The sequence below is a fragment of the Pholis gunnellus genome (genome assembly GCF_910591455.1).
Source record: "Pholis gunnellus genome assembly, chromosome: 16".
NCBI classification, from domain to species: Eukaryota; Metazoa; Chordata; class Actinopteri; order Perciformes; family Pholidae; genus Pholis; species Pholis gunnellus.
Window position 1 is genome coordinate 6,633,902 of NC_136543.1, and position 15,345 is coordinate 6,649,246.

Genomic DNA, 15,345 nt, shown 5'->3' on the forward strand with positions numbered 1-15,345 from the left:
GTAAATCTCACCTGCATGTTTTCTTAAACAGACTAATAATGACCTAGAACAAACTTAAATAGTTTGACATTTGGTAGATATGCTTATTCACTTGCATGCTGTGTTAGAGAAGATGATTAATCGATGACACTCATGTTTATTCAGTGTGAAGCTACAGCCAGCAGCCAGTTAGCTTAGCATGAAGACTATAAACAACAACAAAACACAACAAAACAGCAATTGGTTGTTGTTTAACTTTGTTTTTTATACAAACTTAATAAACAAAATAAGTTCTGTTAATTATTTAGCTTTACAGGTTTTTGTAGGTGAGTTTTGTTACCTTCCAACAGTGCCCGGCTAGCTGCTTCTACCCGTTTCCAGTCTTTATGCTTCACATTTACTGTACAGATGGTGGTATCAATCCTCTCATCTAACTCTCGGCAAGAATGCAAATAAGCACATTTCCAAAAATATTGAACTATTCTTCTAAAAACCATGATTAGCAGCATGTTTAGTAGATGCAAATAGCATTTTGAGAACTTTTTTTTTAAGCTCACAGCTTAAATTTCACTCAAAACATATATATTTCGATTTATATTCTATTTTATGATTGCAAGTGGACTTGAACTGGGGTTATTCTGTCATACCTTTCCTAAAGTGACGAATAACATTTTTATGAACAAATGCTATTCGTTTAGCTCCATACTGCAGCACCCCAAAGCCACAGATATCAGGTTCAGACGCCATTATGGCATGTATACTAACAGGAAGCAGCGTTTTATTCAAAATATAGATCTTTATTAGTGCAAAAATATTAATTTCATGTTTAAAACCAGCTTCGCACAGACAGTAACAGCTTTGTTGGTATCCAACAACACACGCATCCTCGTAATGGGTTGGTAATAATAAGTTAACCTAGTCCAGGAGTAGCGCACAAACTACACGCCAGGGCACTTTACTGTCGCAGACAAACACTACCCAGGGTTGGAAAAACTAACAATTGAATAAAAAAGAAAGAAACCGGTCCAGCAGAACAAAACGTCAGCTCCACTTGGTTACAATACCATAGAGTTGAAAGGCGTGTCTCCTTATTGCTAAAGAATCCTAATATTTGTTCAGTTCACAAAGGTTCAAACACACAAAAACTCATGTAGACATTATTATGTACACAAACACACAGTAAAGCCATGAATGAGGCTATAAATCATCATCTCTTTTTTCTCTTTGTTAGGCTTTTAAATATACCTCACTCTTGTCAAACAAACCTCAGTATTTTAGAGAATACACTAGCGGTCGATGAATAAAAATCAATGCCCATATTATTCTATTTTTTGTATCGCTGACTGATCCAAGCCTCTGACTCGACATAAAAGCAGATGCCCTGAGCTGACGAAGCTCATACGAAACCCACTTCAGACACTCATCTGTGCAGTTGGATCATTTAACGTGTCTTTGAACTTCTCTGTTGCATTGAGATCGTCTTCTTTGTGCCGATAAAACACAAATCTGTGTAAGAGTTGGATGATGAAGTTCATCTGGGTCTGTGCGGCATTGATGGCCATGTTTGTTACAGGTAAGAGAACCAAACACAAGACAGTTTTTGTGCTGACGAAGAGGAACATTATCTGTAAAATCTTCTACTTGTTCATGATCACTAACAGTCTTTTTGAGTTAAAAAAAGAACAGGAAACTCCTGTTATCGTCATACAGCAATAAACAAACGCATATATGAGATAAAAAGACAAATATAGGAGTCACAAAAATATTTCTGCTTAATCTCTTTCCACTTACATCGACTTGAAGCGTTGCCTGTGATAATGACCTCAGCCTTCATCACTGTTGCTTTGTCGTTCTGAAATGGAAATATGTTTTACTCACAAACTATATCAAGCTTGAGAAAATGTGACTACTGCTAACGCCTCTACAAAAATAGTCCAAGATCTTATTGGTGGGATTACATAGATGCTTTTGTAAGCGTTAAATATTCTAAACAATAGACAAAAGACACTAGAGCTGTTATTAGCAGTTAGAGTGTTAAAATATTTGCAAGCAGACAAACTTTATTAAAATTGTAAGAGCAAGTCTATCAATGATTCAATCACCTGTGACTAATAGAACATAACCATGTCAAGCTTATCTTTCTGCTTATCTGGGGCCTGGTTGCTATAAACATTTTGAAGAAATTGTTGAAACTATATTTATATTATTATCAACACTCTGACAAGGATGACGACTATGGTGAGACGTGATGAAGAAGATGATCTCAACACTGTAGTTTGATCACTGTGGCTATCTGAGTTATTTTCCTCATTTGTAAAAAAAAAAAAAGAAAGAAAAACGAATGTCTTCTCCGTCACCTTGTCCCTTTCTCTCCGGATCGCAGCTGAGTCCCTGACCTGTAACACCTGCAGGGTGGGCGTGGCAGGTAAATGTCCGTACAGCTCCACTAGGAACTGCATTGACTCTGAGCCCAACTGCTACAAGGGAGAACTGGGTGAGTAACACTCAAGTGATCACCTGCTGTTCTTTTCAGTCCATGACAACAGATGGGTGTTTCCCTGCATGAGCGCGTAACACGTTCCTAAACTCAAACCATTAGACACTGCTGAAGATGAACAACCTGTCCTGGCAGTACGGATTAAGGTGTGGCCGGAAAGCATGACCTCAATGTTTTCGCATGTTTTCAACCATTTACTATACACATATTTTGTGCAGCCTTTTTGTCAATAAATCATCATGCTGGTGAGTTTTTGTGAAGGTGGAAGGCTCTGAAAGCCACATAAAACATTTCTAAGTCAAGTGTCATGTGGCCCATGAATGCCGCAGGCTACTGTTTGAAAACTAATACTTGATTTGGATTCTATTTGAAAAAGTCGTGGTCATTTCACGTATTTCTGTGAGATCAGGTTGCTTAGTACTTAGAGGACAATGACGCGGTGAAGAATCAAACATCGTGTACTTCATTAATTACCAGGTTCTGTAAAGCCTGTGTTCATGTTCACTGTCTGTGAGTCAGTCTGCTGCTCTCACCCATTGTTGCTGTTGCTACTACACAACTCAGCACAATACCTGCAACACAAAAGCAAACAAACCCTTGAATGCAACACACACACACAGATCAAAAGAATATGTTATGCCAACCGGGGTTAGACATGACCGTAGTGTTACATACTCCTGCATTATTCCTCTTAAATTGAATTAAATTGAATTAACTGTCCCTTGTCGATACTCACCACCATTTGTTTGTTTTATCCAAAGGTTAATTCTTTAAACTGTCTGCCTCACAGTCCGCCGTTGGAAAGTCTCGAGAGCTGTAATGCATTTTGTCCTCATACTCATAAATTCTTGCTAATGTATTATACATTCAGGCATTTCCCCCGTATACAAATTCCACTCTATGCAGTTAGAACGCACTACACATTCAATTATGCAACACTTAATATGAATAGTATGTTAGTGTGCGATTTCAAACAGAGCCTAAATACATTTACTCAAGTACTATTAAGTACAATTTTGAGGTACCTAAAGATAAATAGTATTTCCATTTCCTGCTACTTTTAGATGGGATATAGATGAAACAAAAAATTGTCTACAATATCAAAACGCAGCTTACAAATTGATGCATCGCTAATAATAATGCAATAGATTCTTTACTATAACTCTCTGAATGTGGCCAGTTAGGGTACTGGGTTACTAATACTGCAGTTTTACTGGAACTTTTAAATCAGGACTTTCAGGTATTTGGGCTTTACATGATCTGAGTACTTCTTCCACCAATGAATGACACATTGTATTCACAGACAGACACAAAGTTGCAACGTATGCTTTTCTATTGTAAAAAGTTTGAACAACTTGATCTGATCTCCTCCTTTAGTCTTCAACATCAGTCGTTTTGTGACACTGCAGACTCGAGGCTGCATTGCCTCGTCTTTCTGCAACCAAACTGAATCCGGAGCCCTCCTGACTGCCGGATACACCGTCTCCAGGACCTGCTGCAGCACTGACCGCTGTAACGGAGCCACATCCATCCAGCTTCCTCTGACTGCTGCTTTGAGCGCCGCCCTACTGGCCGTTTGTATCACCTGGAGCCTTTAAAAGAAACAAATAAAACTCCTATTCATTACTGGGGTGTTGTCTTTTTCGCAATCATTAAGGAGTAGCTTCATTGTAAACTCCCATTGTTGTAGCCTCTATGCCTGTACATGTAGGGTTCGGACAGAACACAGTACAAAAGCACAGTGTAATAACATGTTGTGTCCGTGCCAATTGCATGCCAATTTGAAAAAAATGAAATGCTTCTGTAACTACCACAAAAGAATATTTGAACTGCATGTTAATAATGAAACTAATTACATTAAAAAAAATGTGTTTGTGCTCCAACTTGATGACCGTGAGATCCTCCTGACTGTGAATGTTTGAGCAGAGTTTTCAAGTAATTAGCCAAGACTTCCTCTTCACATAACAGGAACACAAACTTGATGGACCGCATTCTTGTACGCTGTTTCTTCAGCGAGTCTGACCTAAAAACGTCATTATTCTCCCAGAAGTCGTTTGGAGCAGGTAGTTTGACCTTGAAGATATATATTTTAGAAGGAATCCGTTGACCTCGTAACCCACTAGAAAGATGACTAACGTCTGGAGAGCAGTGATCGTCCTGAGTGCCTTCATCGCAGCAGGTATGTTAAGAATAAAATCTAATGCAGGTAAAGCTGAATGTAACAGTATAGCTCTACACTGAAGCAAATTGAGGATTTGTTAAAAAACTATAACTATACCTCTATTCGCTATGATTATTATTGTTGTAGAATAAAACGTGTTTTATGTCATTTTTTTCATATTTAAACATGCTTTCATTCATCTGACCACTGTACCAAGTAGGCTCTTCATGTCTTTGTGAAGCACCATCTAACACAGTAATTGGTTGACAACGGTTCTCTAAAGGAATGGATTGTACTGTGGTTCATTACTTGGAAGAAACCAAATCTTTGGGATAAACAAAGACAAAGATGAGTTATATTAATTGTGATTAAGTTAAGTCTCAGGGGAATTCACTGCAGCTTAATGAAATTGAGTCTAATTGCCACTGGTCTATTATGATATTCCTGTTTATGTTGTGTGAGAATCAGTATCAGTATCATATGTTTGAAGGCAAAATAAAATGTTTGCAGAGCTTCCTGAATTTTGACATCTGTTCAGAAAGGATGATACTAAAGAAAGAAAAGTAAAAGTAGCCCATACATTTATTTAACTGCCTAAAATATATCAGACTCCGGGAAGTCACTGAACCCCCACCTGTAAAACTTCAAAAAAACCATTTTACACTAAAAGAACAGATACAACACGTAATTGACGAGCTCTAGAGGTGCTGGTGGAGAAACCAGAAACTGGCACAGATTTCCTGATACTGCTGAAACTCTGAAAAGTTGCTGAGTGAGTTTCTTTACTGTGAATCTGATTAACACATGTTTTCTTTCCCTTCAACAGCACAATGCCTGAACTGTCGTCAGTGCGTTGTTGGTGTATTTGGGACGTGCCTGTTTGGAAGCGACGTCCAATGTAATAATTCAACTGAGAGCTGCTTCCGCGGAGAAGCACGTAAGGGAACCGCCACAACACTCTGGACATACTGTGAATACACTACAAGGGTTGACGTTTAACTAGGCCTACGACATACGGAAATGGATAATTATAAAATCAGACATAATGAAATTACCAAACTAAATAAATTAGCATGCCTTACACATGACTAATAGGTTCAAATGCTTTCAACTTCATCACGGTCTTCATACGCCCAGTTGCCATACAATTGTCAAACTGTCCACAAACCTTTGAATGAAATAACATTAAGCAGAAAAACAACATTTAGCAACAGCTACAGTTTCCTGGCAAGTGAGCAAACTGAGTCTGCTGATGAAGATGGTGTGATACAATCAAAAGCTCCAGAACATCTATTATGTGAACCTTAAGGTGAGATTGGAAAAACATTTCCAAAACACCAGAACAAGTATTGGAAGGTGAAACTCCTCTGTGGAGAGGTTTTATTCTCCCAATGATGTTTATTCTGCCGTTACATGTTGCAAAGCTAAACATGCTTCATATAAAGGTTGAAGATAGGAGTTGGCCTTTGTGGTATTAAACTACGGAAACAGTATTGGACAACCAAATGAACAAACAAATAGACTTAGAACAATTCTATTGTAAAAGAATAACTAGTAACAAGAAAACTGGATTCACAAAAGCATAAACTAGCAGTTGCACTAGTTACCTTGACCCTGGTGCCAGTTAAAAACAGTGTAGAAAAAAACAGCATATTACACGTGAAAGATCGATAAATATCAAGTACAACACAGTAATGCTCTATTAGCAACACATTACAGCTAGGTTAGTACAATGTGAACTGATCATGCAAAACCGGGCAAACAAATCAATGTTTACAAAACAATTATCGAAATTGTACATTTAATGACTATAAAAGATGCCTGTAAATATTTGCTTGGTCACAGATCTGACAAAAATGGTGGACGTAACCAGAAAAATATAATGTATGGCTTTCAAATAAGCTCCCTTTAATGTTTACATTTGCTGACATCCTCTTTTGTTTCCCATCCTCCCAGAGTTCAACGCGACTGGGAGCTTGACGCTGCACAGCCGCGGATGCCTGGACTCAGACCTGTGTGGGAAAACGCTGACAGGCAGCCTCCTGGGTGCTGCTTACACCAGCAGTTTCCAGTGTTGTACAACAAACCTGTGTAATGGAGTCACCTCTGTCCAGCTCTCTCTGACTGTGGCCCTCAGTGCTGCCATCCTGTCCTTTCTCGTGTAATGAAGAGATTGTTTTGAAATCCATGAATCAGCAATTAAATGAATCATTGTGAGCTCTTTTTCTGCCTCGTGTCATCATCCTTTAAATACAGATTCAGCGCAATAGCCATACATCAATGAGGTCATGTCTTCAATATATAGCCTGTAAACAAGCTTGAATCTGTACAGTCAGGTGGCTGAGAGGACTACTCTAGATTTTTTTAATGGTCCTTCATGCTTTTAGATTGCAGAGAGTCATATCAACAAATATGTTGTTATGAATGAAGGGTTTACAAAAAAAGTTTTTGTAGCCAGGCTGCCTGGAAATTGAATTCCAGGCAGCCTGGAGAGAGTTTGGTAAAGCCTTCTAGCTTTATGTTGGGAGATAGAATAGCAGGACTTTATTCATGGCTCCCTAACTATTTATTTAAGAATGTGACTGGCAGTTGTTATTGTCCACAAAGACACACAACAGGTTTGTGCGTGCTCAGGGCTTGTTTTGAAAGGTTGATCTGTGCTCTGGCATGTTGTCAACACTTGCCAGTTGCAGTCTACAATGCGCTATTGTTTTCACCACAGATGGCCGTTAAAAATAAGAACCTCCGCCTGATTTTGGAGAAGTCAGTTGCTGCTCCACAATTTAGATTAAAACCGTAAAGTTCCTCTAATTGGCTTGCTCAGATTTTTTTTCACTGAAAATAGTTACACCCAATTATTTACAAAACCCCTGACTTTTTGAATAACATTGAAAGCATGTGCCACTTAAATATGAAATCCTAGTCAAATAAACAAAAGACGAGCAATAAGTAGATCATTATTTTTCCTTTATTTGATTGAGTACATTTTACATTTCTTGTCTATTTGTTCAGCCACAGTGAAAGCTCCTTCTTGATGGAAACAGTTTGACCCAAAAATAAATGAAATGAAATGGAAGAATGAAATCTTAAGATCAAAGTAAACAAAACTAAAGACTGAACTGAAAACATAACGGAATAGAAAAGCCAGTAAGTAGAACATATGTTAAGATGTTGGTCAATAAGCTCTTATTTGTTTGTGTTTGGTCAAATAATCATGCAATTTAGATGTTTTTCTTCACATTGAAAAACTGGGTTAAATAGAATAAACTATCTTCAAACTGTCCCTTGAAGTTCCTCAAGGACTCCTGGAGCTGCCTCGATCCCAGTGTGGGCATCCATGACAGGGAACAGATTGTAAACAACTTTTTGACAATCAGAATTAAATGCCCATTCGACTGACAACCCTTATGATATCGATTTCCAAATGTTTTGACCAGACTGACAGAAGCAAGCAAAGTAAAGCTCAATAGCTCCCTCTACTGGCTCTTTACTATACTGCAACGAATACTGTACAGTACAGAATGTTTTAACAAACTATCCATGTAGCTTACATTGTGTTTACATAATGGCTTCCAGGACTATCCAACTAAACTAAGATGACTGTTTAAAACATATTTTACACTTTAGAAAGCCCTCCAGAAAGTTTTAATGTTGAAAACAAAACCAGTTAGCTGAAAGCTCAACCCGTCATGCGCCAGCAGGAAATGGAGGAGCTGTGATGATGATGATGATGATGATAAGTGTGTCGCTGCAGCCGACTTGGGGCAGCAGAACTGGGAGGGGAAACTACCAGCAGGCGGCTACAAGCGACAGCGACAACTTTAGCCACATTGTAGGTAGCCTCTACGGACCTAAAATAAGCTAAAAATGTGATATGTTGTGCTATAAAGAGGCTGCGGGTTGCTTTGTTTTACGTCTACGCTGTTTGTGTCGCTGCTACAATGTTTCATTTGTCAGTTACTGACTGGGGTTTGTAGCGGAAGATGGGCTTGGCTTCCTAACGCGTTATTGTTTCTTTTAGGAAATGTAACTTTGTGCTTTATTCAGCCTTTAATTTGAATGTTTTGTGTTTTCTCGTTTTTAAAGAAAAGGTTTCCGGTCTCGTGCATCAGCAGGTGAGGATGAGCGACGCGAATCAGCCCAAAGTTGAACTTTTTGTCAAGGTAAGTGATTGAATGATGCCCCCAAACCCCCAGAAAAGTGTCGACACGGCGACATTATGTGCCATTGATTTGTGTAACGGGCTTAAAGCTGCAGATACGGTGTGTTTGAGGTTTCATATCTTATCATTTCATCAGCATTCTCCCCGTATTGTTATTAAAAGCCGATAACGTATCTGCACGGGGACATAAAGCCACCTTGTAGCTACGTATTAAATCACATTACAGCGGTGTCATGTCAGTAACACCACCTCTGCTGACTCACCGGGTTTATAGCCGGGTTTATAACTAATAATCTAATTAAATGCATGTTAACATGATAGGCAGGCGACGTGAATCTATATTTAGTGATGCTAGTGTGTCAGGCAGGCTGGTCCCAAAAGTCAATACAACAAATATGGCTTCCCCTCATGTTCTCACACAAGTTTAAATAATGGTTCCTCTGTGTGAACATGTGCCACCACCCTCTACTTTTTCCACCTTCAGGGGTGAAAGATACCGTTGTAACTTCTCTAACTCCTGGTTTCTAGTCGGCCTCCTCAATGACACTTGATACCCTAAATTAACAGAAGAGGCTACATATCAAAAATACAGTTTCACATTGACCCTGGTAACAGGAAAGTAAGTGGTTTCCTGTTTTATTTTAACGGTGGGTTTATACTGAATGCTGTTTAGGCCACAGTGCAAAACCCTGAATGGGATGTAGAATGACTGAACATAAAAAATGGCTTCCTGCAGCCACACAAGGAACATTTTCATGCTGTATGATCATTTCCTGAGCAGACGATAAGCGCTGCTTGAATGCAAGATTGAATTATGCGTCTCAGTCACGGTGATTCTGTGCTTTCCTTTAACCGATGTGGTTATAAACTCATATTTGTGTTTTGGACGACAAAACGAGCATTTTAAAACTTCTTTTCCCTTTTGTTTTCTGTTACAGACCAAATAATGAATCAATAAATGGAGACAATATTTGTAAGGTTATTTAGTAATGACAATAATAAATAAATTGTTATCATATGAAATAAAGAAAAGCGGCAAAGCATCACATTTAAGAAGCTGGAACCAGAGCGTTTTTGTCATTTTTACAAGTAATTAATTGTTAATAAAAATAGTTGCAGCATGAATTTTCTTGCGATCGATTATCAATTTATTTTGTCAACTCATATTGCTTTTGTCAATGTCATGCTGCAGACTTTATGCTGCAGAGCCAAGAACATTTAGCTTGACTTCTCCTTTTCAGCTTGTTTTATTATTCTTATTTTATTTATCTGTTGCTTATTTTCTTTCTTTTCATATGTTTTTATTTAGTTTTTCACATAAAAAAAGAGGAAATTACATAAACGAACCTACAAAGTAATGACCATGTTGCCCATACCTGCCTCTACTTTGCGATACTACATATGATAAATATATCAGCAACTATGTGAAAAACATGAGATCATATCAAATGTTTTTGTGGCCCAGGCAGGGAGCGATGGTCAGAGCATCGGCAACTGTCCCTTCTCCCAGCGTCTCTTCATGGTGCTGTGGCTGAAAGGAGTCACCTTCGATGTCACCACAGTGGATATGAAGAGGTGAAAACACTGGACTTTGGACACACTGTGTGTGTGTGTGTGTGTGTGTGTGTGTGTGTGTGTGTGTGTGTGTGTGTGTGTGTGTGTGTGTGTGTGTGTGTGTGTGTGTGTGTGTGTGTGTGCGCGCTGCAGGTTTTTATTGGCACAACAGAGGAATGACCACCTTCTGTTTTCATTCTCCCAAATGTACCGTGCGCTAAAGGAAGAAGGGGGCATTTCATTCAGATATTGAGTGTTAGAAGATATAAAGCTACTCTGGCTTTGATTGACAGCTGAGGAAGTCTTGAGTTACAATCATGAGTCATTTCCTGTGGTTTCATATGTTTATCCTTTCCATCCTCCCCTTCTTTCTTCCATCCCTCTCCTGCTGTTTAACTCTCTGATCTCTTCACCGCTGGATGTCCGTCTCTCCGTTTCTGATGTTTCCATATTTCCGTCCACCTTTTTAGGAAGCCGGACATCTTGAAGGACCTGGCTCCGGGAGCCCAGCCTCCCTTCCTGCTGTATGGCAGCGACGTGAAGACGGACACCAACAAGATCGAGGAGTTCCTGGAGGATAATCTCTGCCCTCCAAAGTAATCACTCCATGCGTCTGTTTTGCAAATGTTTTATTTTGGTCTTTTTAGAGCTGAAACAACTAGTCGAGTGACGGAGGAATCAATAATTATTGTTATTGTCATTAAGGATTTGCTCTTTCCTTGTTTTATGTGCTAAATAACAACAATTTAAGAAATCATCTTGGGCTTTGGGAGATTCTAAAATGAATTTTCATTCTTCTCTGTCATTTGTTCAACGAAACAATGAATGGATTCGTTGAAAACAATCGTTAGTTGCAGCGGTAGTTGTTTTGCTTGCCTCCTACTTTGACTTTTTGCAGCTTTTGTGTCATAAATGCTCTTGGTCTCTGCCTTTTACATTTTAATCGTGTGGATTTTTGTTTGCAGTGTGATGTGATTAAATGTGACTTCATTATTGATCTCTCTACTTGTTCAGGTATCCCCGTCTGGCTGCTCGTAACCCGGAGTCCAACACAGCCGGCATGGATGTTTTCTCCAAATTCTCTGCTTATGTAAAGAACTCAAACCCTCAGAGCAACGAAAGTAAGTAGATCTAACGTTCCGTCGAATTAAATGTGAGTCTTCAAATGGAATCAAATTATTTCCTCCATCCAGACCTTTACATTTGGAATAGACACCCCTGTTTCTACTTTTGGAGGTATTTTCGGTAGCAAATACTGCTGAGCTCCTTCTGTCTGTCTCTGATGGACAGAAAACCAGCAGGGAGCGTCCGAGTTAATACCATTATGGTCTGAGCTTTACTGCCTCACCTGCTGCCCTCTGTGTTGGGTGATCTCACTGGAAATGTCGCTGTTGTTGGAAGAAAGAATCTACTCGCTTATTTCTTCAAATCAAACTTTTTTTTTCAGCCATTTTAATAAATAAAAAAAGAATAGCCTTCGTCTGAAACAGCTTAGATTTGCTACGGTCTGTTTTGGAGGATTAAACTGCCGCTCTAGCTTTGATTCATATTTTGTGGGTGTACATGTGCTCAGGTCTAGAGAAAGGCCTGCTGAAGGCTCTGAAGAAGCTGGATGACTACCTCGGCTCCCCGCTTCCCGACGAGATCGACGAGAATAGCACTGATGAGCTCACTTCCTCGACCCGCCCCTTCCTGGACGACCAACAGCTTACTCTGGCCGACTGCAACTTGCTGCCTAAGCTCCACATCGTGAAGGTAATCTTCAGTGCTTTAAGCTGTGCAGCAGGGGGGGGTGAATAGATAATAATGTTGACTGCATGTGTTCAGTCTGAAACTGAAGGCTTAAGTCCAGCATGTTTCTTCCTCTTTTCCCGTCTCCAGGTGGTGTGTTTAAAATACCGCAACTTCAGCATCCCTCAGTCTCTCACAAACCTCTGGAGGTACCTGAACGCAGCGTACGCCAGGGAGGAGTTTGCCTCCACCTGCCCTATCGACGACGAGGTCCACATCGCCTACTCCTCTGTAGCTAAATCGCTCAAGTAGGAGCACAACAGGATGCACAAGTCATTAACACACCTGCACACAAAAACAACACACATTTTCTGACCTGCAGACACCAAGCATTCACTCTGCAAGCAACTCGGTCGACCTGTTTCTCAAGAGGCTGTCGTTGGAGCTGTTGTTCATGTAGTTATCCTGCTTTTTGTTTGCCACATGGATCAGTTTACGCCAGGAGGCAAACAAACACATGCACACACACAAAAAGAGTCAGCTGTAGTCAAATGTATTCCAAGTTTTCCTGGACATTCACCTCTGTAGGAAATGAATGGTTGATCACATTGCTTGCAGGCTCACACACACACACACACACACGTACACACTTTCACCATCAGTAGATAGACTCTGTAAAGTTGTTTCTTGTTCCCTTCTTGATGTTTTCTGCATTATACCTTTGTATTTTGGGGGGATTTAACAGACACAAAGCTGCCTACCAGATCAAACTTTCACCAGTACCGTGCAAGCCTCCCACGGTCTGATTCAACTGGGGTTTTTTTCTTTCAGTCTTGGTATGAAGGAAGCAGACACATGCGTACCGTCACCAGCTCAACTGCCAAAGTGATGTGATTTGTCTGTAATCGCAAAGCTTCACATTTCCTTTTTATTATTTCATTACTGAGGGAACAAGGCCTTTTAACAGTTGTTGTTGTTTTTTTATTAAATAGATTTCTTGTTCCTCATAGTGCACCTCAGAAAGGAAGCGATGTGCTTGTCATCTGCGACCTGCAGACCAGGCCTCGCCTTAGGGAGGCGTAGCTGAAAACGGTTACAGAGACAGGAAACCATTTCAATAGACTCTGACTTCCCCTTTCTGCGCTGCCACAGCGGGCGCGAAGGATTATTCAAGATTACCGAGCTTGTTTGTGATCCACTGTCGGGGCCTCTTGCCAACAGTTTATTTAGTTCTGCCGGTCATGTGTGAAGGAACCTTTTTAGTGTCATATAAATGCGGGAGCTCAGATTGTGAGTGTATTCAAGTTAAAAGCACTTTCAGTGCCTCCTCTGGTAGCTCATTGCCCAAGACCTCTTCTGTGTCGTGTTTCTGAAGAGGCAAAGAAACCCAGCAGGAAGTTCAGTGTAAACGTGCAAAGATATGCATGTGTAAAATACGAAATCGCACATATTGTCCTGATAATCATCCAAATACTTCAAACTTTCAAAATGGCACTAAAACACAGTGGAATCACGTTACCTTCCATTTTGTTAAGACACCTATATTTTTATTGCACCGCAGATGGGACACACTCTTTTTTTGTGAAAAAACGATCTTAAATAGATCATAGTTCATAACGTCCCCCTGCATAGATGGCAGCATTGTATGAGTCTGTTGTTTCTAACATGACTATTTTAATATCGGGCTCTATTTTTCAAGTGTATTATGTGAGGATATTCAAGCTCATGTGGCTCAATAAGGCCTTTCTGGCTCTGGGGATGGTTTTGCTTTTTTAGTTGATAATTGGAAACTTCTCCTTAGATCAGTAACCTTCTATATTGAGTGATTGCAGGCTGACACTTAACAGTGTCGCCAGTAGGGTTAATCCACTCTCGTTAAACTTGATAGTCTGAAGTAATTATTGTTAAAGTGACTTGAAATGAAACCGCTGGGAAGAACTGGAACCAATTAGAAGAACACGCCTTGTCCGACTGTAACCGCAGCTTGTGTGCATGGTTTTATTCATCACATCAGCAACTATGCAGACGCACATTTATGGAGGCTGTTTGCAATTAAGGCTTGTTGTGAGCTCAAGATGGCATCGTCTGTCACGTTTGTTTTACCGAAGTGCAATTTAAGCCTGTTGAAAAGACAATCTTCTACGTCCAGTGGGAGCACAGTTAGTTATTTTTTTCTACATGATTTTAGTTCAATCCTTCCTTGAAGTGTAATGCAAGTGTTGATCAAAGAGATGATTATGTATATTTTATATTGACTGAATGGATTCCTTAAATATGGAACAACATTTAAAGGGACTGTGTCTGAATAATTTCAGTGCTGATGTATTTTAGTATTTCTTCTCTCCAAGTGTGGAAGAGTTTTTCACTTCTTACTGTCAGACACAATTTCAGGGACCATTTAAAATGTTAACTTCAGATTTATTTTTTCACTTCACTTTTTAAAGTTCCTTTCATGTATTTGAAACTCATATTTCATTTTTGACTTTGTTTCCTACCCCTACACATATTTAGACTTTTTTCTTTTGTATTTCTTCATGTATTCTCTCACTCCCACTGAAAACAAACAGTAGTGTTTAAACTAACCCAGTAGATTCAAACTAATGGCACAGCTGAAATGTATTTTGTGGTTAAAAGCCCTGACAAAGACACATTTATTAATATCACAATAAAGAAATATCTTGATACTAAATCCGTTCAGAGATGTGTTTTTATTTTATTTTTCACCATTACGGAGGGTAACAACGTGGAGATGGTCAAAAAAACATTATTCTGTATCAGTAGTATGCTGAAAGCAATGATTGTAAACATATACAGTAATTCAGAAAATAATATCTGTAATATCTACACATACAAAGCAAATACACATAGAGCACAAATACAAAGAAGGCATCTCTTCAGTGTAGATTTAGTTGAAAGTTTTATTAGCATTATGTCATTAATGTCATTGGAGATACACTGATACATGTCCAAACAATGAGTATTGTCTAAAACAAATATGTATTTTGAGTTTCAAACCTCGAGATCCATTTAGTATCTCTTCTGGAGCTTTCGCCCGTTTGACATGGAATATTTCTGAGTATTTTAAGGATTTCTTATCCACGTTGGTGTGAAAGTTCAAGGTTCGCTCTTGACATTGGAGACAGAAGTTGATAAACCACTCCAACTTCATTTTAGTAGCTGTTCTGGGGCTTTCCGTCATATCGCATGATCTTCATCTGTTTAAAAAATGTTGAAACAAAAGAACATTTAAACTTAAATTTG

At 39.3% G+C, this 15,345-nt stretch overlaps 3 protein-coding genes across 4 annotated transcripts; all 3 read left to right on the top strand.

Moving 5' to 3' along the window:
* The first annotated feature begins 1,403 nt into the window (after positions 1-1,403).
* On the top strand, positions 1,404-4,273 carry LOC306708158 (uncharacterized protein). Its single transcript, XM_079175891.1, has 3 exons — positions 1,404-1,552; positions 2,363-2,473; positions 3,854-4,273. Exons 1-3 carry the CDS (start codon positions 1,501-1,503, stop codon positions 4,072-4,074), a joined length of 384 nt encoding a protein of 127 aa, XP_079032017.1. The 5' UTR covers positions 1,404-1,500; the 3' UTR covers positions 4,075-4,273.
* Positions 4,274-4,484: 211 nt separating this feature from the next.
* LOC306708159 (uncharacterized protein) lies at positions 4,485-6,860 on the top strand. Its single transcript, XM_079175892.1, has 3 exons — positions 4,485-4,655; positions 5,464-5,574; positions 6,594-6,860. Exons 1-3 carry the CDS (start codon positions 4,604-4,606, stop codon positions 6,800-6,802), a joined length of 372 nt encoding a protein of 123 aa, XP_079032018.1. The 5' UTR covers positions 4,485-4,603; the 3' UTR covers positions 6,803-6,860.
* Positions 6,861-8,393: 1,533 nt separating this feature from the next.
* Positions 8,394-14,763, top strand: clic1 (chloride intracellular channel 1). 2 transcript variants are annotated; one of them, XM_079175884.1, is made up of 7 exons: positions 8,394-8,469; positions 8,724-8,800; positions 10,265-10,374; positions 10,824-10,949; positions 11,368-11,474; positions 11,927-12,108; positions 12,235-14,763. In XM_079175884.1, exons 2-7 carry the CDS (start codon positions 8,759-8,761, stop codon positions 12,394-12,396), a joined length of 729 nt encoding a protein of 242 aa, XP_079032010.1. In that variant the 5' UTR covers positions 8,394-8,469; positions 8,724-8,758; the 3' UTR covers positions 12,397-14,763. The 2 variants fall into 2 exon arrangements, with proteins under 2 accessions (XP_079032010.1, XP_079032011.1); XM_079175885.1 differs by lacking the exon at positions 8,394-8,469 and having other exon boundaries at positions 8,560-8,800.
* Positions 14,764-15,345: the final 582 nt, after the last annotated feature.

Coding starts and splice junctions, on each gene's coding strand:
- LOC306708158 (XM_079175891.1), top strand. CDS start 1,501: ATGATGAAGTTCATCTGGGTCTGTGCGGCATTGATGGCCATGTTTGTT. Junction 1,553..2,362: donor GATGGCCATGTTTGTTACAG/GTAAGAGAACCA, acceptor TCCGGATCGCAG/CTGAGTCCCTGACCTGTAAC. Junction 2,474..3,853: donor CTGCTACAAGGGAGAACTGG/GTGAGTAACACT, acceptor CTCCTCCTTTAG/TCTTCAACATCAGTCGTTTT.
- LOC306708159 (XM_079175892.1), top strand. CDS start 4,604: ATGACTAACGTCTGGAGAGCAGTGATCGTCCTGAGTGCCTTCATCGCA. Junction 4,656..5,463: donor GAGTGCCTTCATCGCAGCAG/GTATGTTAAGAA, acceptor TCCCTTCAACAG/CACAATGCCTGAACTGTCGT. Junction 5,575..6,593: donor CTGCTTCCGCGGAGAAGCAC/GTAAGGGAACCG, acceptor CCATCCTCCCAG/AGTTCAACGCGACTGGGAGC.
- clic1 (XM_079175884.1), top strand. CDS start 8,759: ATGAGCGACGCGAATCAGCCCAAAGTTGAACTTTTTGTCAAG. Junction 10,950..11,367: donor GATAATCTCTGCCCTCCAAA/GTAATCACTCCA, acceptor CTACTTGTTCAG/GTATCCCCGTCTGGCTGCTC. Junction 11,475..11,926: donor AAACCCTCAGAGCAACGAAA/GTAAGTAGATCT, acceptor ACATGTGCTCAG/GTCTAGAGAAAGGCCTGCTG.